This window comes from Perissodus microlepis, chromosome 11, assembly GCF_051167445.1.
Source record: "Perissodus microlepis isolate ML-2025 ecotype Zambia chromosome 11, ASM5116744v1, whole genome shotgun sequence".
Classification (NCBI taxonomy): domain Eukaryota; kingdom Metazoa; phylum Chordata; class Actinopteri; order Cichliformes; family Cichlidae; genus Perissodus; species Perissodus microlepis.
The window spans coordinates 3,802,578-3,827,193 of record NC_140471.1 but is presented as its reverse complement, the minus strand read 5'-3'; the positions used below and the strand labels follow the sequence as shown (position 1 = coordinate 3,827,193).

Here is a 24,616-nt window from a genome sequence, read left to right as displayed (position 1 = left end):
TCGCCAGGTGAACACAAAGGAATTCGGGGCCCTTGATGACCTCCACATTGATGCTCTCCTGAAGTCGACGATCATCTCTTTTGTTTTGTCCGCATTCAGAGACAGGTTCTTGACTCTACACCAGTCCGTTAGCTGTTGCACCTCCTCTCTGTATGCTGACTTGTCGTTCTTGCTAATGACACCCACCACAGTCGTGTCATCAGCAAACTTGATGATGTGGTTCAAACTGTGTATTGCTGCACAGTTGTGAGTGAGCAGAGTGAACAGCAGTGGGCTGAGCACAGTGCTCAGTGTAGTAGTGTTGGAGATACAGTTACCAAGCTGGACTGACTGAGGTCTGTCCGTCATAAAGTCCAGGATCCAGGTGCAGAGGAAGGTTTTCAAGCCCAGCTGGCTCAGTTTTCAATTAAGGTGCTGAGGAATTATTGTGATGAATGCTGAACTGAAATCTATGAACAGCATTTGTATATACATGTCCTTGGCGTCCAGGTGGATGAGAGCTAGATGTAGAGTGGTGGCGATGGCATCATCTGTTGACCGGTTGGGGAGATAGACAAACTGCAGTGGGTCCAGTGCGGGTGCCAGCAGGGTCTTAATGTGCCTCATGATGAGTGGATTCTCTGGCCGTTCGAGCACTTTGCTGCTCTGATGGCTCGAGATGGTTTGATCCTTGATGTTCTCAGGGCCGCCTTGTCACCTGCTCCAAAGGCAGAGTCTCAAGTCTTTATAAGCTCATGCACCTCTGCAGTCATCCGCAGTTTCTGGTTGGAGCGTGTTATGATAATCTTGGAGACAGTGACATCATTGATGCACTTGCTGATGTAGCTGGTCACAGATGATGTGTACTCCTCTAAGTTGGTACAGTCGCCATTTGTTGCAGCCTCCCTGAACATGTCCCAGTCAGTGTGCTCAATACAGTCAGAGATGGCTCCTGCACACCAGGTTCTCACCTGTCTCAGAACTGGTTTGCAGCGTCCGACGAGTGGCCTGTATGCCAGAATTAGCATAACAGACATGTGATCTGAATATCTGAGGTGGGGGCGGGGCTTCGCTCAATACACTCTGGGAGTGTTTGTGTATACAAGATCCAGCACATTTCCCCCTGGTCGCAAAGTCCACATGTTGATGTAATTTCAGGAGCACTGACTTGACGAGAATAAACAGTCCATCGGGGTGTGAGTTCTGCAGCTCGCAGAGCGCCTCTTTAGCACTAGCCCTGGGTGGAAAGTACACTGCTGTAATGAGCACAGTAGTGAATTCCTGAGGTAATAAAAAGTTACAAACCAATACAAACCAGCGATGAGCAGTAATTAGAAACTAGCACAGAGTTCTTGGACCATTCCATGTTGCTGTAGACACACAAGCCACCACCGCAAGTCTTACTGCACAGAGCTGCATTTCTGTCATCACAAAAATGAGGTGAGCCTGTGTAGCTGAATGACAGCGTCTGGAACTTTGTCACTGACCCGTGTTTCTGTGAAAACAAAGATGCAGCAGTCCCTAAATTCACACTGTGTGGTCCACTGGAATCGGATGCAGTCCAGTTTATTGCCCAGGGAGCAAACGTTTGAGAGCAGGATTGATGGGCGGGGCAGCTGGCTTGGATTTGCTCTTAGCCTTGCACGGACCCCATCATGTTAGCCGTGCTTCCGCTTCCTCGCACACTGCTTTCGGCGACACATTCCTCTGCCACCGGCATCAGGCGACGCCAAGGACTGGAGGCCTGGTTCCGTAGCAACCCGAGGAAGCCCAGTGCCTCCAGAATTTCCTGATGATGAAGCTCAGTTTTTGTATAATGCTTGTAATTTTGGAATCTTTGGCATTGGTTGACACGAACACCACTTGTTCTGGTGTCCATGTGGCTCGGAAGTCACGATAAAAGGTGATAATAAAAACCAAAAAACAGCACCATTTAATCTGCTGAGGCTGCTACGGGCTATTTGAGACAGCTCTAATCTCGAAGCAAGATTTAAGCAGAGTCTGAATTTTGTTCCTAGAGGAGCGCTGTCACGGTTGTTAAAGAGTGGACTCAGGCGCGGAGCTCAGAAATAAAGACAGTGCGTTTATTTACAGTGCAGCAAGCTGACAACAGTTCAAATGTGCAACAATGGTGATAGTGCGTCCTTCCTTCCGTGTAAGCCCGTGCGTGGTAGTGAGTGCCCGTCTCTCCTCCAAGTGCTTCCTTTGTGTCCGTGAATCCTCCGTCAATCCCTGGGTGAACACACACACGACAGCAAAATGAGTACGTAGCTCAGACAATACTTCAATCACGCTAGCGGCTCGAAAACACTACCAGGCTTAGTGCAATACTCCAGCGCTGTCTGTCGCTCAGCCACACCATTAAGTAGCCCTGCCGAAGGTGGTAGTTGATTGGCAGCAGCCGGTGGATTGATTGCAGGTGCGGCAGCTCCTGGGCGACAGCACTTCCGGGTCGGAGGTAGCCTGTTGCTAGGTTACCTCCTAACACATGACAGCGGAGCCGGAGGGGAAGACAGGGCAATAGGAGAGACACATACACACGCACACAAATATACACACTGGCAGGTCCACCGGTCAGGGCGCCGTCAGATCCTGACAAGCGCAAATAGCGATCAAGGTTCTATTAAAAAAAAGAAAGATTAAAAAATTACTGATAAACATTAGCAGTTACCTGTGAAATGTTTTAAAAACAACCAATAAAATAATCAAATTGCTAGTGGTCAGATAGAGAGTTAGAACCAAGCAGTAGAATTTTAAACTAACTGAAATCTCTCCTTTACGTTAAGTAAAGTGCTTTACAGTAATTAAGTCTGAACATGATGATGAATGAGTGAATGGCCATTTTTAAATCTCTGAATGAAAGAAAGGGTATTATGTCAGAGCTCATCCTAAGCTGAAGGAGACAAAATTACACCACAGTCTGAACAGTAAAGGGGAGACGTAAATTAGAAAGTTTTCCAAGATTTGGAACCTCTTGTAAATAGACAGTGGGAAATAAAACGGTAAATTTTATAGAGTTAGCTGTCAATATATGTCCACACCTATGTAATCTTGAGAAGGCTGTAAAATGTTGTCCAGTAACAGTAATTCAGTGACTCTCACTTCTGTCCGATGACAGCGATACCAAATTGGTCTGACACTATCTGTCCCACTATGAGGTGAGTTGTTGAGGATATCCTGAACTGTTCTTTCAGTAAGCACGGCTGTTTTTGCCGCTGTGTGCTTTCTTTAAAGTTGAGCTAACATTACTGGACATTGAGTATTAGCTTGTAATGAGCACAGCATTAAAATGATCTGGGATAATGTTAGCGTTTAACCAGATAGTGTTGTTATTTAGCCAGCTTGCTCTCAACTGTCTAGAAGGTGACGGGAGGGTCGCATGTCCAATTCTTGACAATGAGTAATTGCAATTAATCATGTTTTTGTGCGTTAGAGCCCTGACTTCAGTTTAGGAGATGAGGCTTGATGTGAAGAAGAAGAGCATGACATTTTACCCAGATGCCAGTCACGTTGTCTCTTTGGTGAAGGGAACTCCTTCTCACATGATTTTGCGTCTGTGGCATTCCAACACCTAGAAGCTCTCCTGTCCTCTGCCTTTGGCATACTATGTATGTGGCAAGTCTCTAGCTGAATACATATAAAACATGATTAGGTAGGACAGCGATGTCCATTACAGGCACTGTATTCAAGATTCTGGGTCCAACATGACGGCTTCCACAAACTAGCACTTGCTCTTATGTATTTTAATTTTTCATAGATATAATTACAAATTAATTAATGTATATTGATGAGTAAAAGAGTCTTTTTTTCAATTAATTAACAATAAACAACTCACTGTACCTTTAACACAGAAGTAGGAAGCATGTTTGTTGTAGCATTCAAAAATGTGCACATTTCTGAATGCTACACCAAAGTCACGCACACTTACACGTGGCCTGTAAAATATATAAATTTAGAAAAGTCAAGCACTCAACATGAGCAACATAATGACTCACCTACAAGAGTTAGAGCAGGTTATGTGGTTGTTCTTTATTCTCTGCTACAGGCTAAATTCCATGTAGTTCCACTTTACCTGTTGTTGTAGCTTTTATGTTGTAGGATGTGTCATTATGCAGTCCCTCTCTCTCCCTTGGCAGATCTAAACTGACATGTTATTCTCTGGTTTTCGTTTGGAAAAAATAATCTTCTGTTAAATCAGTCTGGGGTTTTTTTTTTTTTTGTTTTTTTTGCTGTTTTGAATTTTTCCTGATTGGCTCTAGGGCACTGAGAGTGTACATGTATTAGTTTTGGCCTTAGTCCTGTGTTGAGTTTTTATTATTCTTGTGTACTTTTATGTAAGGCCTGCACTGAACGAACAGCCTAACAACATAAAAAAAGCACCGATTTATTTCTTTTGAAGAAATAAATAGAGGGTTAGACATTTACTTAAGACATTACACTTTGTTTCAGTGAATATGAACAACTAATTACATTTATTTTATATGGCTTTTGCTCCTGTGAGAACACTGATTCTTTGTTTGCACATTTTTATTTATAATAATAATTTAGACACACATAACCATAACCAGCAAAAAGTGGACAGTTTTTATCTTGAGAGAGGTCCATGTGACTATGAATATAACAGTTGGGCCTCGTGTTCCTCCTACAAAGAACAAGTTTGTGGATCTTGATTCCTGCATTTGTTGTAACTCAAAAATGAAACACTTATTTCAGATGGGATTGAAGTGCAGGCCTTCAGTGTGGCCTTCAGTTATATAATAATTGTATAATTTGAAATTCACTGCGGTGGTGTACTGAGTCAGAACAACAAAAATGGTTTCCTTGTTGGACAAATTAATTATTCTGGTGCACATTTGAAATGAACTCCAAGATCATTTCAAATGTGAGATGTCTGAACTTAAAAATGTGTTATGTTCATTATGATTTTTTTCCCTAATTGACTTCTATTGTAATATGAAGGACATCTTTTAGCATTAATTCTTTTCAAGTTTCTAGTTCAGAACCGTGTTTTTATGTTTAAATTTTAAAATGCATTTACTAAGTAGTTCCACCGTTAGCAAAAATGTTACCAAATTACTTTTTCACCATCAACAGCACGACTGAAGATACTGACTTTGCTGCTAAGTATGGATATCAGTTCTCGTAAAGCCATATTGAGTGTAAAAACAGATTCAATATGAACTCCCTTATATTAGACAGTAAAAGTGAATTTAAAAAAAAAGGTGTGACTTACACACTATCTTTTTACTGAGGGTATGCACCACCCATAAGCCCTGAAGTCCTGGCACCAAGGACACTTTCTTTGGCAGATTAACTTACTTGTGATAAGAGCATCCCCCCTCTCTCCTCAATTGTCTCTGCCCCTGTGAGTCTCCCTGTCCTGCCTCTCTGCTTGCTTTGCAATCTGGAAAATTCTGGTTTTAAAAATACTGCAAGGCTTCCTCTGTTATACTAAGCCCGTTTTTGTTCCCCCTCTACCTTATTTATTTTGTTGTTCTCCTCAAATAACAGCAGGACTGGTCTACGCGAGCTGGAGGAAAAAAGGAAAGGAGTGTATGGAAGAGAGAGGCAGAGTATATAGTTTAGGGTGAGAGGAAGCTGCTGCACCGTCAGAGCGAGCAGGGAGAAGGAGAGGATGGCAGAGAAAGTTTACAAGGCGTAGTTTAGGAGGAAATGCGTGAGAGAAGCCGGGGAATCTGTGGTGGCCAGCTGCAAGAGGGGAGATAGCGGAGAAAGGCTTTTAATTCTCAATCCCCACAGAGCCTTTGAAAATTACCAATCTTCTTATCACAGACGCAGGGCTGCTTATGCAAATTGTTGTGGAGTGGAACGTTTAAACGGAAAATTACTCGACAGCATTTTTTCTCTTCCTCTTCCCTCTCCCTCTCTCTTCCACACAGAAAGCCTGTTTTGAGTCTCAGATAAGAAGATGAATTGCTCTCTCCGTGCTTTGAAGCGCGTCAGGATTTAAAGACTCCAGCCTCGGCTCTGGTCTAACGCCACTGCTCCCGCTGCCTTTGTAGCAGAAAACAGGCTGGAAAAAAATGGGAGAAAAAGCATTTCGAGACAACATAGATTCTCTGCTCCAACACATCGTCCCCGCCTGAGGAGACAAGAAGCAAACACACACACATATATATATATATATATACATATTCCCTAACCATTGCTCTTCCCTCCATTTTGCTGAATATTTTTGCTTAACACAAGCAATACTGCCTCAGCACCCCCCCCCCCACACACACACACACACACCCGCCAACCAGATATGGCAAATAGTTGTTGACGCGGGCATTTAAAGTTTATGTACTCTTTGGAATGAATCCTTGCTCTGTTTGAAATGTAAATTGTACCACAAGTAACAGAAAAAATAAATTGAAAACAGTATTAATACACAATTAGTTAAAATGTTAGCTAAACACTTAAAAGGGATTCACCATAATATATGTCACGCCTTTTCTTGTGCAACTTTAAATATTTATTTCCACTCTACACAGACTGCTACAGTACTTTGCTATCTAATGACAACTAAATAAAAACATTTAATAAGACTTTTAAAAGAAGAAGAGTGCCCATATTTATTTTGAAGAATAACAGAAGGGAAAAAATGTTCCCTCTGTACCATCAGACTCTACAGTCAGTAAATAAAGCAAACACAAACCAAAACAGACAGCATACTAACCGTACATTAAAACAAATGTATAATTTACAGAAAAATTCTAATCCTGACTAACTTTACAGGTACTATTTATACTTGTATGTACAACTGACATAATGGGTATTAATTTCATTGCCATTGCAGAGTTACTAGTTTCTAGTTTATATGAAAACAAAAGAACCATTGTTTTTAATAATATGACAGTCAAATAAATTCTGAATGTGTAACATAAAGTAAAAACTGTTAAACAACAGACAACATAATACAATTTTAAAGATAGTAAAATTGAACATAGTGGGTAACGTCCCATTAAGGAGAAGCAATCAAGCTACACCTCGTTATACATCACCGGTAATTACAGAATCATGTAATTATATCATATTGCCTTAAACAGTGTTCAGCTTTAATGCTTTAAATAAACCCTGACACTGCAATCCGTAAGCTCAGAACTATAATTATAAAATCTTGGAAATAAGTAAAAAAGAAAGAAAAGTGCATTCTTCAACAAGTCAAACATTCTCTGTTTTTAGCGTTGTGTGCTAAAAGCCTCTTATGACTGAAGCTATTAAGCACTGTAACAGGTGCTAATTTAATGATTACCTTTTTAGCTGCTTTGGAGTAAAGAGATAAACCTGCAGAAATCATTCTAGCATATTTTTTTCTTCGTGTTGTTCTTTTGATTTTAAAGTTAAGAAACGATATGAGTGGTAAACGAGATAATTAATAGATCAGCCTGAGACGCTGAATACGTTCAGGGGAAGAGCAATGCAGCAGGACCATTTCTATTAATGCATTTTATCAGTATTTGTTTGTGTGACCCAGAATCATCTTCTTCCTCTGAAGCTGTGTTGATCTCATTTGGCTGAAATGCCATTTTCTTTGTTCCGCCATGTGTATTTTCAAAATGTCAGCTGTTGTTTTTATTCATTCATATTCTAAGTGCATCAGCTGTGTGCTATGGGGTTGCTTTAAATTAGCTGGGGACGGAAAAGCACGCGTTGTGGCTATGTAGTTATTAAAATGGAGCTTGGCCTTTACATCAGTCAGTGCACCACATTGACATTGGTGAACGCTGTTGCGCTGTTTGTGTGGAAAAATTATTAAAATCATGTAGATATGAATGTTGTCACTCTTATGAAATAACAAATGTTTGGTTCAATCAAAGCTGTCTTAGAAAAAGAAAAGCTGGCACAATAACAAATATGAATATTTAATGAGAATAGCACAGTCTTCATGTACACTGTAATTTCTAATTAGTTAACCTTCCTAAGAAAAATCATGCCCACTGCTACCCATAAGAAAGAAGTAAAATGGAGTACAAAAAAATGTGTTGTACTAACAAAGTATTTTTACTGTAGTTTACACTCAAGTTTAACAAAAAAAATTTATTGAATACTTAATATTTTAAGACAGAGGTACTCTGTACTAATGTGGAATTTCCTGCAACATATGAATTATTCGTTGTATTTATGAAAACCTTGTGCTACTCATGTTATACAAATGCCTCAGAAATCCATAGAGATCAATAAAAACTGGCACATTCTCCTAAAACAGTCACATATACACAATACATATAATAAAAATACAAATAAAAACACAGTTCAAAGTACAGGAGTATGCATATTTTCTTTTTCTCCATTCTAAAACATCTGACTAAAAATGTAATTTACAACAGTGGAGGCATCAGTCGAAGGCCAGCGTGACAGTGACATGTGACATTTCAAGATTTGATCTGTCAACTTGGCATTGTTTATGTATAAAAAGTCACAATGATTAGATTAATGTTTGTATGATTTGGTGATGAACTTCTACACAAACAGACTGTTCAGACATTTATTCAGTTACAGTCAAAAGCTTGTAATTCAAAAAGTTTGCAGATTTTTAGAAGTCTCTTCTGTCTGACTCTACTGATCAAGATGTCAGTGGAGTCTTGATTAAAAAAAAAGTAAAAAAAATAATAATTGGAGCGTGAGCTAGATCTTATGATTTCTTACTGTTTTGCCTGTTTAGTTATTATCTTTAGTTATCTTTAGGTAATATACTGAGTTCAGTAACTGACAAAAGTTTCATGGTTGGACATGAATGTCAACTGTGATTTCGTGCTTTCTTGTTTAACTTTGCAAAGACAATGGAAATGCCACTACAGCTAACAGTACAGTTATTGAGTGGAGATGGGAGAAACCACAGGTTTGTTATTGTCAACACCAGTGGACTACAATGTGTCACTTGATAAAATACTGTAAATTTCCAAAGTCATTGTATTTTATAGTGTTTACATTCTCAGATGTTCTACTTGGTCAGTTTGTTTATCCGTCCATCCATTCTCTTATCCCAGCTGTCTTAGGGCGAGAGGCAGGGTACACCCTGGCAGACTTGGTCGCCAGTCTGTTGCAGGGCTAACGAATAGGAACAGACAACCCTTCGCAATTTAGCAACTTAAAATGACCAATTAACCAAACCCCACTAATTGCATTTTACGGAGTACCCATAGAGAACCAAAGCAAACACAGGAGAACATGCAAACTCCATACAGAAAGACTTGATGGTGGACTTGAACTCAGGAACTTCTTGCTGTGAGGCAACAGTGCTAACCGCCACCATACTTTACTGCCAAAACATGTCTCAGCATATTTATCCAGCAAAAGATAATCTAACTAAATAACTTTTTTTTTATTATAAATGTAACAGTAACATAACTCCGCCCACTAAATTACCCTTTCTCCCCACAGAGACAGCTGAGGAAGAGGAAGTGTTACCTCCTATTGGTTGGTGCCATCATCCTCACCATCCTCATCATTATCATAGCTGTTTCAGCAAGAAAATGAGGTTGACCACTGTGGTAAGAGCCATCATCCACAACATTACACTGCAGTCAGGTACATGTCATTGTCAGATCCACATTATTTTCAATTCAGTTTTATTTATACAGCACCAAATCACAACAACAGTCGCCTCAAGGCGTTTTATATTGTAAGGTAGACCCTACAATAATACATACAGATCACATGATCCCCTATGAGCAAGCACTTTGGTGACAGTGGGAAGGAAAAACTCCCTTTTAACAGGAAGATCTCCGGCAGGACCAGGCTCAGGGAGGGGCGTCCATGTGCTGCGACTGTTTGAGGCGACAGAGGGAAGACAGGATAAAAGACCTGCTGTAGAAGAGAGCCAGAGATTAATAACAATTAATGACTCAATGCAGAGAGGTCTATTAATACATAGTGAGTGAGAAAGGTGACTGAAGAAGACACACTCACTGCATCATGGGAATCCCCCAGCAGCGTAAACCTATTGCAGCAAAACTAAGGGAGGATTCAGGGTCACCTGATCTAGCCCTAACGATATCGAACTCCATAATTAACCTTGGGAGAAGAGGACTCTCCATTTGCATGTACAAATTGGATTCTATTAGATATGATACAAACCACTGCAGCACAGGACCTGTAATACCTACAGCATGTTCTAATCACTCTAATAGGATATTATGGTCGACAGTATCGAACGCTGCACTGAGGTCTAGCAGGACAAGCACAGAGATGAGTCCACTGTCAGAGGCCATAAGAAGATCATTTGTAACCTTCACTAAAGCTGTTTCTGTGCTGTGATGAGCTCTGAAACCTGACTGAAACTCTTCAAATAAGCCATTCCTCTGCAGATGATATGTTAGCTGTTTGACAACTACTCTTTCAAGGATGTTTGATATGAAAGGAAGGTTGGAGATAGTAAGATGTTCTGGCTTTGCGGAGGGCTTTCTTATAAAGCAGCAAACTATTTCTCCAGGCTAAATGATGATCCTCTAAATTTGTGACACGCCATTTCCTCTCCAGCTTACGAGTCATCTGCTTTAGGGTATGTGTTTGAGAATTATACCACGGAGTCAGGTACTTCTGATTTGAGGCCTTAGTTTTCACCGGAGCTACAGTATCCAGAGTCGTACGTAGTGAGGAGTTAAAATTATTAACAAGATAATCGACCTCTGTTGGAGTAGCGTTCAGGTAGCTGCTCTGCTCTGTGTTGGTACAGGGCATTGAAGATGCTAATTATATTCTTAAACTTAGTTACAGCAGATGTCTTTCAGAAAGACATCTACTGTGATGAAGTCTACTCCCCACTGCTGTGTAATCAATTATTGTAAATTTAAATGTAATTAGGAAATGATCAGACAGGAGAGGGTTTTCAGGAAACACCCTTAAATGTTCTGTTTCTATGCCATATGTTAAAACAAGATCTAGAGTGTGATTAAAGTGCTGGGTGGGTATATTTTCAATAATGGCTTCTATTGTAGTTAGGCGATGTATAGAACTGATATCTTTCTTTTTTTGAAGTGATAGATTCCTTTCACTTGTGATATCTGCACTTATGGGTGGGTGGCGACCTTTTCCCAATGTGTGCTTAACATTAAAGCTGCATTATGAACAACAAGCACTAGACATTGGTTTGACACATTAAGTTTAAAATAAGCTGTTTGCTGATTAAATGTCAAGGGATAATATGATTTATCCGTGAATACTGGTCAGGGTAAACTAAGTCATTCCAGTTTGTGTAAATTGATGTGAATAGAGCTCAAACTGTGCCATTGTGTGGTGTAATGTGGTGTATCATTTAGATTTAAATAAAATGGTTCATGGAAAAAAAAATTTAAATTTAAAACAAAATGTCATTTAATCATTTGAAATGATCATTATTAGAACATTAACTTTGTAAAGTTCGTGGAAAAAAGTTATAATAAAGATAAATAAAAGATAAAATCATTCTCATAAATTGTGTCAAATGATTTCTGTTATGTTCTCCAGAAAGCCCAGTGGACTTGGGGATGTAACAGAAAAAATGTCTGGGTTGAAAATGGATACAAGGTGGCAAAACTGGGAATAAAATAATGGTTAATAATTAATCTAAAACAGAAAAGTAAAGATAACAAAACCTACATGTAGGACACAAAAACCATAAGCCAAAAGGTTAGGCAAAGCACACTCCTATCCTCAGGTGTAATTTGCCACAAGCACACACAGAGCTCACAGAGCAAAGGTACACTGAACCTCTCCTCTCCCTGACCTCAGAAACTCTTAGCCCTAATTACAGAGTGATATCAGCTGCAAAGACAGCAAGTCATACCCACAGGCGCAAAATCACAGTAGGTACAGCCTAATTAAACAACTGTGAATGAATAAATAATGTCTTTAATATATAGGAGATAAACAGCATCTGTTTAAATACATGTTGAATAGCCACTATGTACACAGATGTTATGGTTGGTTTAGGGACAGAAAAACTATGTAAAGAATTTTGAATATGAATAATAACAATGACAATATTCATTTAATACCAATGCCTTGGCTATACCCTCAAAAATAAATGTATCTACTTAATAACGGTCAAACAGGGAAACACCAAGTCAGCTGCAGTTTAAATGTCGACTTAAACTAATTTCATTACCTATACGTTTTCCATTGATTGTCTTCCAAAAGAATAATACAAAATTTTATATTTAACGGAGTCTGGTGAAATTAAATGTACTTGATTTGAATGCATTCAGCATGGTTTCCTTAAATAAACCTTTGATTTATATATTTCAGATGCATTACTCAAATATTGCTTCTTAGGAGTGAAGAATCATTTGTTCCACTGATGTAAGTGGATTTAAGAGGAAGTGTAATCTGTTTTCTTTCCATTCTCCTTATGGCAAAATATGTTTGGGGTTTTTTCTTTCTTTTTTCATTTTCTATTTGTTGGCTTTTTTGTGAGTATTTGCTTTTACACCTTTTGGTTTTTCAGAGAGATGTTGGAATAAAAAAATATTTCTTAGGAGTCATATTAGGAAAAAAATGTGGGATTTCTTTTTACAGCCAGCACTTACTTATGGATGAAATAAAGGAATAACCTAAAATAAAAGCGCCACTGCTTCATTTTGCCAGTGAGCTGCATGTAGGGGCTACTCTCGAATATTAGTATATTACATTACATTACCCTCCAATGATAGCTGACAGTTTCAAACTTTACACCTCCCATTCGTCTTTCCTCCAAAGCATGGACCTCCTGATCGTGGTTTCCTATATTGATATGTTCATGAGGACATGACAATTTCTGATGATTGAATGAGGGTTGGCTAGTCTTACTGTTTTGTGTGTTTTAAGAACTGAAACCTCCCCCCACACACACACACACACAAGAAGAAACAACGAAAAAAAAAACCAGACTTACCAGGATTAGTCAATAAGGGATGAATCAGTTCATCTTGGATCTTTTAATCAATGTACAGAAAATGGGAAAATGGGACAGTGCTTTTAATAAGCCAAAACATCCGGGCTGCTTTACCAAGATAAATGCTGAAAACAAGGCTTTCCTATAAGTAATATGTGCTATCTAACCCGACTAATGAGTCACTGCTGTTAAATTTACTTTCTCTCAGTTATTTGCATGTGAAAATTACAAAGTAGGAACCTTAACACACCGCACCTTTGTGTAGGAGCTGGAAGCGCAGTTGTGGTGTGTCACAGTTTCTGTGCCTCCACCCAAAATGCAGAGTGACCGCTTGCCCATGGCATTCTCTAACCATGCCGATACCTGCAGAAACCCGATGTACACTAAGAGGCAGAACAGGCAAGTGAGTCAGTTTTCCCCCTGAAGTGTCCTTCTGCCTCATTGCCAGCAGAAACTGGTTTGAGATATAGGAGGAGATATATGGGGGTAAGTTTTTAAAATGGACTGGCTTCTTCACCAAGGAAATATCAGAATCAGAATCAGAATCGTGTTTATTGGCCAAGTATATGTGCAGACACATACAGGGAATTTGATTCCGGTAGATGGTGGCTCTCAAGCACAGCAATGTAAATCACACACACACACACACACACACACACACACACACACACACACACGTGTCTATATATACACATTGCACATGCATACACATACATACACAAAGCTGTGTAAACCAACTATAAATAACGAATCTAAACTTATATACATAAAATACAGAAATGAATGAGGTGGAATGAATACTACAAAATGTACATAAGCTGCAGCTGCAGTCTGGCAGTGGGAGCAGTGTGACAGGTCAACTGTTAAGAAGGGAGATGGCGAGGGGAAAGAAACTGTTCCTGTGTCGGGTGGTCCTGGTCTGCAGGCTTCTGTACCGTCTGCCAGAGGGCAGCAGTTCAAAAAGTCTGTGTCCAGGGTGTGAGGGGTCTGTGATGATTTTCCCTGCCCGTTTCCTGGTTCTTGAGAGGTACAGATCCTGGATGGAGGGCAGGGGGGTGCCGATGATCCTTTCTGCTGCCCGTACAGTCCGCTGCAGTCTGCTCCTGTCCTGTTTAGTGGCTGCTCCATACCAGACTGTGATGGAGGAGCACAGGACAGACTCAATGACCGCAGTGTAGAACTGGATCAGCAGCTCCTGTGGAAGACTGTACTTCCCCAGTTGTCTCAGGAAGTACATCCTCTGCTGGGTCTTTTTGAGGATGGAGTTGATGTTGGTCTCCCACTTCAGGTCCTGGGAGATGGTTGTACCCAGGAACTTGAAGGTCTTCACAGTTGACACAGGGCTGTCTGATATGGTGAGGGGGAGCAGAGTTGAGGGATGTCTCTTGAAGTCCACTGTCATCTCTACAGTCTTAAGAGTGTTCAGCTCCAGATTGTGCTGACTGCACCAGAGTACCAGCCGCTCAACTTCCTGCCGGTATGCAGACTGTATCCTATATGTATCATGTTCCTGGTTAATAAAAGTAATTAAAGTAATACTTTCATGATTTTTGTTATTTCAGATTCAAGTTTACTTTCTATTTTATAAAAATGTTCAGGTCATAAAACTACTTACACATGTCTGAGATTTATAAATAACTGTTAAGTCGAGTTTTATTGTCAACCCAACAAAATACACTCAAGTATACAGTGGGACGAAATATTGTCCTCCTGGATCAAAGGTGCAAACTTGTAAAAATAAAAATGAAAAAAATCAAATATACATGTACATGTATACAACTTTACATAAATAAGATAAACTAAGAAAAACCACAACAATATTGTACTTGAATAGAAATAGAATAAGAATTGAAAAGAATGAGAATACATCAATTTAGGACAATTTTATGCCCCCGACTTGGTGGGAACAGTTTGGGGATGGCTCCTTCCTCTAGGAAGGTGGCTGAGGGCTAGTGATTGTCAGAATAAAACAACAAAGATCCATGAGTAACTCAGGAAGATCGCCACAACTGATCACTTGCTTACCTCAGTATGGCCTGGAAGTCCTGAGGTCAAAATGAAACCCGCCCCCAAGGGTGGTTGAAAATGACTAGCTAAGACCCTGTGTGAACAGATTCAGACAGACCCGAACATGAAGGATTAATTGCCTGCACAGCAAGTGGGGAATATATATGTTATGTTTAATGGTGGCTCATCAAGTTATGCTCATCACTTGCTTATTTAAAATAATAAAAATGTAACAACTGTTCTCTAGAAACTATTTGACTCAAAAAAGAGATTCTTGTCAGGATTATCATATTAAATGCAAAGTCTGCCAGCAAACAAGAAGTCAGCTGGCTCATGAGTCAGCTCTCCAAATTAGGACTCTAAATAAACACTACATAGCAGATCCAACATGAATACATAGTTTTAAAGACTCCAGGATGGCATGCTTTTTCAGCCAAACACAGTGTTTTGCAGAAACTTGCTTGAGCGCAGTTTGTCTCCCTGCAGATATCCTAAGAAGACTTACTTTTCATTTTTTGTGAACACTTTTACTACAGATTGCATTTTTGAAATCTTAAAAAAATAAATTAGATCTGTTTGACCTCTTTCTGTCCACAATCATTGTTTTTGTACATGAGTTTCACATGGTTTATAATTAAATGAAAAGACAAAGGTATAAAAGAAAGTTACGATTAAGAACACTATCATATGCCACAGAGACCAGCAAGTTTAATGCCTCATCAGACAGACTTTGTTAAAGATTTCTCCCAATATGTGTTGATGGATGATAAAGAATCATCAACATTGTGCTTCAGGTAGGGAGACTGACCCCAGTGTAAGTTCAGCCAGCAGTTTGAGGAGATCAGCTAATTCCATTTGGTGGTGCAGCTGATGCCATTCTCCTGTACGCTGCATCTGCCTGCTTACAGAGACTCTCTGCAAGCCACTTTGTAACACACTTCAAGCACAGCTTCTCCATTTCATACTATTGATGCTATTTCTGATGTAATCAATGCCTTATCTGTTGTCACTTCTGCTGTCACTGTACCTGCTCTGTTCTGTCTCCTAGAACAGAGCCATGCCACCACCAAATATAATTTAATACAGATGGAAAAACAATCTTTTGATGTTATTTGCCAAATTTGGCTGGCAAAAAACAACATTTAGCTATTAGGCCAACCTTTAATATACCCTATATTTTAATATTCATCCATTCGAATTTTTATATATATATAGGTTGGCTATATATAATAGGCAGGTGGTAAAACATAAAGTCTATAGATTCTGTTTGTCAGACACAGCCACTCCAAATCACCCTCTGATTCCTAATATTCAATTAGAATTAGAGATAAGACGAGATAAGAGAAGATTAACTTTGGAGTTGCTGAAGATGTTTTGTGTTTATCCTACCATTATTAAATAGTTTTAATAGAAAAACTGTAGAAAGTCTAACTTTGTTCATATCAGAAGGGTTTGTATTCCTGCATGTTTAATAATGCTGCCACATGGCATTAATGCAAAACCTAATATAATATGCATAAACCTAATACAGCCTCATGGCTGGAATAGCTTCTTGACAAACTTTGTTTTATTTATTAATTTTCTTCCAGGGATGGGGTGGTGGTGGAAATCGAGTAGAGCAAAGTGTTCTATTCATAAAACAGCAGGCTGCATCGATGCTGTGGTGTTGACTAGCCTGTGGTGATTCAGATTATTTTGGACAAAACAATCACACAATCACATGTCTGGAGTTTTTAGGCCATCTGAACTGTGGCACTGACTTGTGAAACAGGTGAATATTAACAAAGCTTTGAACGATGGATACTCAAGTGTCTAGACATACACAGTTACAGCAAGCAGGCTCATTAAAAGAACTTTTCAGTATTCACAGAAGTCAAAGCCATTGTCCAGATGGCCAACTAACTCCAGACATGTGATTGTGTTGTCCAAAATAATCTGAATTTCAGTTTTATTACAGCTAGAATAGACAAAAACTTGACTTAAAAATACAGATGGAATCATGCAAACTGAATTTTACTCTTAGAAAATTTTAAAATGAAATCCTGAATCTTTCAATGCACAAGTGCAATGTACAAACACTCTAGTAACCATAAGATGAATTCTAACACCTGTGGCGATGTGCAGAGATCACAGCCCTGTCATTCTGTCTCATAGTTTCAGTGCCTGTTCTTCAGTTATTTTGCTGACTTTTCTGAGAATAAACACACCTTTGCAACTCATTTAGATGCGCTAACAGGTGCTTTGTAGTATACAGTAACCTTTGTTGCTTCTAACCTTCTCCGTGTTTGAAATAAGTTGATCTCACAGCACAGCTGCTGACATTAGTGTTTTGTTTATATTGCCAACAGTATGCCGTACTGGCTTTATGTATAGCTCAGCAGCTTAGTAGTACTTGCTTTTAAATATTGTTTGTACTTCAGTGAGTTAAGTGAGCTAAGAGCAGCTAACAAAGTAATTAAAAAATGAAACCTACAACCTTCAGGAGTTAATTATAACTAAAGGGGGGAGCTCGTTAATTTGTTATAGAGCCACAAATTTAGCATAGGGAACAGGTCAGGGTGGATGGAGGGGTGGAAAGATCATTACAGTTTTCTGTTAGCTTTGTTTCTTCTAAACATGACTGTTCCATAACTTTAACCATGTTCATTACTGTAACCGTGAATGAGAAATGATCAAAAAGTTCTACAAAGAGGTTGATGAAAATCAAAACTTTGCCATAGAAAAGTTGTAAGAGGACAAAAATCAACTACTGAGTGAATTCACAAAAGGATTTTGTGAGTCAGGTTTCAGAGTTTTCAGTTGTCCCCCAAAGATAGTGCCTCATCCTTGTTATTTACCTCTCGGTGACTTTGTCCACTTCCTGAAAATTAAAATAATTCAATGGATCATCGTTTTCATGCACAGGAGGAGATCCATCACCCAATACAGAAGCAAAATGCAAACGATTATATTACCACACTGAAAACAGTCCTAGGTGCCTAAACCAAACCAAAGCCTTTGCATAGCTTTAAAAAGGTTAATAAAATAAAAGGGTTATTGATTTTTCTCCTGGTGTTACACTGGATAGAACTTCAGCAAAACATTTTCCTTCAAATCAACTTTGAAGATTGCTTTTAATCCAATGTCAACACCAGGTCAACCCCACAGGCCTCAGCATGGCTATAGATATCTATTCTTTTTGCTACCTTAATTTTCTAATCTGTTTTTCAAACCACTGTTTTTTCCTTGTGTTATAACCTGTTCAAATGTTGTTTTGATCCCCATGTTTCATTTTCACTACAGTAAAAACAAAACAATCAAATTTAAAGGTTTACAATACTCGTATTTCTGCGATTGCTTTCTGACAATTAAATGCATTTCCAGCTGAAATCTTCTTCTGCTTTATTTATTCAGCTCTCAGATTAGTGGCTCTTCATGTTTATGGAAATACACCGAAAATCTTTGTTTTAGCAGATGGGGCAGGATTACTTACTTTGTGTGTGTGTGTGTGTGTGTGTGTGTGTGTGTGTGTGTGTGTGTCAGCGTGTGAGCAAGTATCTTTGTTCCGACTGGAGGGAAATAATAACATAACTCTGAATTCTCTGAACTCTGAGTTTAGCCCAAGTGACTGGGTTTATTGAAATAGCACGGCAGTCACAATACCAGCAAAGTCAAGAAGTTCCCTTTCTAAAGTTTGAAATGGTCACCTGGCTCCAGCTCCGTCAAACGCAGTGGTATCTGCAGAACAGTTCAATTTTACTACCAAACTATAACATCACAGTACAAGTGATTTTAGCACCAGAAGAATTAAGTGAATTATCAGTTAATTAGCTTTAAAATAAAACATGATCCTTCACAGTGGTAAAATTATGGAGGTTTAGAAGACTGAAAAGACCAAGTCATGGGAGACAGATTTCATGGAAACATCAATGACATATTCTGATTGCCAAGTGTTAGAGTTGGGGTTGACATCATCACTAATGATAAATTCGAACTTGGGAAGTAAAAGGGATAGTTAGTGACATACAGTACACATGGAGAGGGTTAGATGAGAGGATTGATACTAAGCTCAAACACGTATTCATGATATGAAACCAGAGGTAGCAGGTCTTTAGCCTAGTTAAACAGGGACGTAGCGAGAATGTCTGTCTCCAAAGTCTGAAACTTACAAACGTACAAATTGTGGTTTTGCAGGGAGTTCTGTGTCGGGTAGATTCTTTTTTTTGTTTCTAAGAATTTGCTAAAGCTTTGGTTCCTTAGTAATCAGAGTCAGAGATAATCAATGTAATGTCCATATATTCCGTGGTTATAACAAATTAGGCATTTAAATGATCGGTAGTTGATTCCAAGTGTTGTTATAACTTTCAAGATGAGGCCTATAGAGATACTGATACAAGTGAAGGTGGCCATCACTGGGGTGGTGGGAATCATGTTAGTTGGTAAAATCAAAATCAAAAAATAGCATTTGTTCTTGCAAATGGACAGTAACTGTCTTTGTCCTGTTGTGACAGTCAGTTAAATTATGAAATGAATGTATTTCAGTTGAAAGTTTGCTCTGTGGCAAAAGTTCATATAAAGTCACGGGCAAGTCACTGCAACCCCCCCTGGCTTCTGCTCCGCGGCTGCTGAGTGACCCCTCATCTGGGACTCTCCTCAGCTCTTTTTGGGATAGTGGCGCGGCTGCCCCTCTGTTGGTCTTCCTTGGTTTCTTGTGTTCTGAGGGCCTCTGGATGTCTGCAGTTTTGATCTCCTCCATACCTGCTTCATGCCCTGGTGGACGGGCTGTGGCCCCCCCACACCCTCTAGCAGATCATTACATGAAGGAACCTTTTAAAAACAAGCGCGTTCATGCTCACAGGTGTACACACGGGTGCTCACACACACAAACTACACCCTTTTTGGCTCCTACCTCAAAGCACACTGTGCGCTGTCGATCTTACGTGCTGCACAATAATGTTTAATATTTAGTATTTACAGTTATATTCCCATATATCATCGTGATGTTGTTTATTCTATTGCTCTTGTTTTCTTCTGCTTGTTTTCTTTTTTCATTCTCAACAGGTGAAATTAAAAAAGTATCTACTGTTATCTATTGTTAGCTAGTTTATTGTGATGGTGTTGTTTTTATTATGTTGCTCTTTGGTGATCGTGGTGATCCAGGTGTTTTGTTTGTTTTTCTTTTTTTCTTCCCCCCTTTCTCACCATCTCTTCTCCCCTCTATTTTTCTTTCTCTCCCTCTCTTTCTTTCATTCTTTCTCCCTGTCCTATCCCCCAGTCATGTCTGTCCCGTCTTTAAAAAACGAAAATAAAATAAATACATAATTATAATAAAGGTCAATCAAATGGACCAATATGGCAAGGCCATGATGATCCACTTGGTAAAGTAAATCCACTTGGCATCTCTCTAGGCCTTCAGACAACAATTCTGATGGCTAAAGATCCAAACGAGACAGGCAACAAAAAAAAAAAGTTCATATAAAGTAAGTTTAAACAAAACTTATTCTGAACCTTTAGTGGCATGCACCTTAAAGAAATTATTAGTAAAATTAAAAATATTAGTAGTAAAACAGCTGACTTCAGAGCTTTTAACTGAGTGTCCTCTTGTCTTTAGAACTCCCACATTCACAACATTGATTCTCTCGGCATCTTCATAACCAGATTTAAAACAAATCATGTGGTTTTAATTTTATGTTGCACTGACATGTAATTATACTGTCACCAAGTTTTGGCCCAGATGTTCTCTATTATACACACCAAAAAATTGAAAATTAATTTCTATGGAGAGAAATCAGCAGATAAAATTTAGCAGTTACATCACACACTGCCATGAGACTGTGCTGTTCATGCAGACATGTGACAAGCCTCTTAGGACTACACCCACTTACTGGTCATCTAACCCATCTGCCTAACCCCTCTCCCACTCATGTCTCATTAAAAACTAAATGAATACTAGCAGGTGTTGCTTCCCATGTGTCAACCAACAAGACAGACTGCCACGAGGCTTTTCTCTTTCCTATTAATTTCTGTATCTTATTAATAATTATTCTTGATAATAAAGAAGCACTTATTGTCCTTAACAAAAAAATGAATTAAGACATAATATGTGTGTTATCACATTATGCTGTGAGCCCCAACTTTATTTATATACAGCAATCTGAGAAGCCAGGCTGTTCTGCAACTTAATTTAAGGTTTAAATCAACACAAGCTTTATTAATTTGTTTAGTTTTTATTGGCCAAGGTTTGTTTGTTGGAGATGATTTTCTTTAATATTTGACTTAAACAAGCTTAACAACATTATTGGTAAGTAAGTGTAAGCCCATTGGCTTTAATTCTTTGATGTTAATGACAATATTTTTGACCTTTTAAACTAAGTAGTTTCTTTCAATCATTTAAAATGAATGCTGTAACAGATTTAAAAATGCTGATTTTATAAAATAAACTCAGGATTGGCTCCAGCACCCCCCGCGACCCTGAAAAGGATAAGCGGTAGCGGATGGATGGATGGATGGATGGATAAAATAAACTCACCACAAATTAATTCTTTTGGAATATGCAGTACTCTGAAACTCCTGCATTTGAGTTACTTTTTTTGCCGAACATTTCTTCAGATTCTCTCCTCCATTTATTGTGAAGGTGACTGATATCTTCATTATAACTATAATCCAGATAGAAACTCTGTTAAAATGAGTGACTGGCCACTTCATTGCTCAGTGAGCTCTCTCGTGTCCTGTCTCGTGCTTGTATGAGCCTGTGTGTCCATCTCAATGGTAGATTGCAGCAATTAGGCTCAAAATCCCAAAAAGAAGTTTGTAGTTTGAGCAGCAGTTCTGACCAAGAAGAACAAAAACAAAGTTAAGGAAAATTGCAATGAATCAATGAAAAGATAAAGTAGATCAGGGAAGGCAAACGTGAACAGTTATGAAAAGGGCATCAGTATAAAAATGTTGTTAATAAAAACAAGTGAAAGCAGGAACTTTAACACAATATGTCATCAGTGACGACCCGTGGCCCACATCTTAATTCTGTTTTTTAGACACAAGCAAAAACAATTTTTGGAAGAAACAATGTAAATAGTTTTTGATGGATACCAGCCAGAATTTTCTATTGGTGCCCTAACAGCCAAGACAAAAAAAGCCATATTATGAAGCCATTTGGTTAGGGTCATGACTGATGAGGACTGAGCCCGAGGGTTTTTTACAGTGAGGACAAGCAGAGCGTTTATACACATCTGAAGGATAAGGGATCAGACCTTGACCGGGATTCAAATGAAAGACATGAAACTCATTATCAGTTTAAGAGTAACAGGCAGATAAGAAAGAATTTAAAAATATTTTGGTAATCTTGTGAAATCTATTCCATCAAGTCATGCAAAAAAATGTAATAGGCTTTTTAAACAATTTGTATCAAAATAACACATATGAGCCAAGTTCATTTATTTGCAAAGATTATTATCAAAATTCAAAGGAGCTGACTAAGATATAAGGTTTCAACATTCAACAAAGAATATTATGAAGCGCTGAGAGGCTAAACTAATTATGCTGCTGTATTGTGGTCACATGCAAAAGGGGTCATCATAGCAGGTAGCTCTGTGTGTTTGATTTGGCAGACTTCTACGTCAGATGCTTTCTTGACACAACAACAAAGGGGATTTGTGCCTCCTCTTTTATTTAAACATGTAAAACGACTATACTATGGAGATCTTGATACCAAAGCTGAATATATTCACCTATCAATAATATACTAAATAGTATGTCATGTCACATTCATTCTTTTCATGTGTTTTCTACATCATATATATTGCATACCTAAGAAGTTGTGTAATGACCGCAGAGTTGTGTCTAGATGGTGTGTCTTTACCAAGATCAGCTCAAGCAGATTTGGTGCATTAGCTGACCTTGCTATGGTAAAGAACAATCTGCATTAGTGATGAGTAGATTCGTTTTATTTAATAAAATGCTTTTTTGGCTAATATTAGTTGCTAAGGTGGATATAGTGCATGATTGATCAGTCAGGCCACCAGGCGAGAGAACCTCTGTTTTACTCTTACTCAGTGTTGGTCAAGTTACTTGACAAAAGTAATCAGTAACTAATTACTGATTACTTCCCCAAAAAAGTAATCCCGTTACTTTACTGATTACTTATTTTCAAAAGTAATTAATTACTTAGTTACTTAGTTACTTTTTAAAAACACGATTTACAACCTGAATAGGTGATAAAGCGATAGATCTGACAGCCCAATTCTACTTTTTCTGCATAATCCATCATACAAAATGTAATCAAATGGAAAAGTCTCTTTTTAAAACTTGTTTTATTAGTTTTAAGCTTTTAACTTTATGCATCAAGCAAAAATTAAATTATATGCACCATTCTCTGACTTGAAGAAATTAGTTTAACATTTAAACCTATTTTCTGCACATTCCAGCACATAAAATAAAATATTTTTTTGTTTTTACACTCAGTCTTTCAAATAGATGCAAGTAAAACACAGCAGAAAATAAATAAAATCAAAGACTCAGCGGTCCTGTTGCTCTATTTTCACCTGTATAGCAGGAGTGGCGTAGGCGTAGGTGTGCTCTGGTGCAGGTGTGCCGCAGCGGTCAGTTGAATAATCCGCGAGTTTCTCTGTGAATTTCCCATTACGTCGTTGCGCACTCGGAGCTTGTTTAGGGGGGGGTTTTCGGTGTAAAAAGAAGTTTTCTTCCCACGCACAACGGACACTAATGTTTTTGTCACTTTTTATGGAATCAAACTCAAAGTAAGGTCAGTACTTCCACGCTTTAAACGCTGCACGCTCATACTCTCTCCCGCACTGGATATATGATCCATTGTTGATCTGCACACAGCTGTTGTCACAAACATCGCACTCGCTTACGTCACAGTCATGAGACATTCTCGCAAAAAAATCACGGTTTTAGTAACGCAGTAACGCAGCGTTCCTACGGCAAAGTAACGGTAATCTAATTACCGTTTTTGCAATAGTAATCCCTTACTTTACTCGTTACTTGAAAAAAGTAATCAGATTACAGTAACGCGTTACTTGTAACGCGTTACTGCCCATCTCTGCTCTTACTTAATGCAAAGTAAAAGATTATTATATTGGACTGGTGAGGTTCTGAGGAAATTCTTTTCTTCTGCAATTTCACTGTATGCTGACACATTTTAGAAACGGGCTATATACCATCTATACCATATGGTATAGAGTTTTAAAAATTAGTCTGCTGTTGTAGCCTTTGTTTCGTTTTCAAAGTGGCTCACAAATTATTTGTTGGCAACACAAATGTTTGTAGCGTATTGTAACTACCAGCTGGAGAAAGAAATAGCAAAGTGCCCTTTAAAAGAATTCTGTTGTTTTCTATAAAACACGGTATGCTTTATCAACAGATCATTTTTACCCCTTAGCAAGTCATGTAACTGGTAAAAATAAACCATCATCTCATAGTGAATTTTGGGGTGCGTGGGAGTAAAAGAAAAATTCTGACACACATGCAGATGTTGCAGTACCAGCAGGGGGAGATAATATATTTAAAGCCAAGTTCTTTTCAAGGAAGGTGTGAAGTACATTTCAGAGTCCTTCTGTGCCAGAAAAGATTAAGTTAATATGTATTTACATGTAAATGTGTTAGTAATGTCTCTTAAACACTTTCCCAGGAATATATATATATATATTTGTTGTTGGCTTATTATTATGTTGGCTTGAAATAAAATATCTGCTGGTACTGGAACTTACTACAACTTGTGCTTGCAAATGAACCCATGGATTGGTGTGGCTATTACACGCTTTGCTGCAATACTGG

At 38.6% G+C, this 24,616-nt stretch overlaps 1 protein-coding gene across 6 annotated transcripts in view; it reads left to right on the top strand.

Moving 5' to 3' along the window:
• Window positions 1–24,616, top strand: part of tsnare1 (T-SNARE Domain Containing 1) — a 254,190-nt gene that overhangs the window by 198,252 nt on the left and 31,322 nt on the right. For 2 of the 6 annotated variants that reach the window (XM_084943197.1, XM_084943201.1), the window contains one exon: window positions 9,367–9,476. The exons of 2 other annotated variants lie outside the window; for them this stretch is intronic. In XM_084943197.1, coding sequence (XP_084799323.1) covers window positions 9,367–9,462 — 96 coding nt within the window. In that variant the 3' untranslated portion in view covers window positions 9,463–9,476. Of the gene's footprint in view, window positions 1–5,879; window positions 5,928–9,366; window positions 9,477–24,616 lie in introns of those variants that run through there. 2 more of the 6 variants (XM_084943199.1, XM_084943200.1) reach the window with 2 other exon arrangements.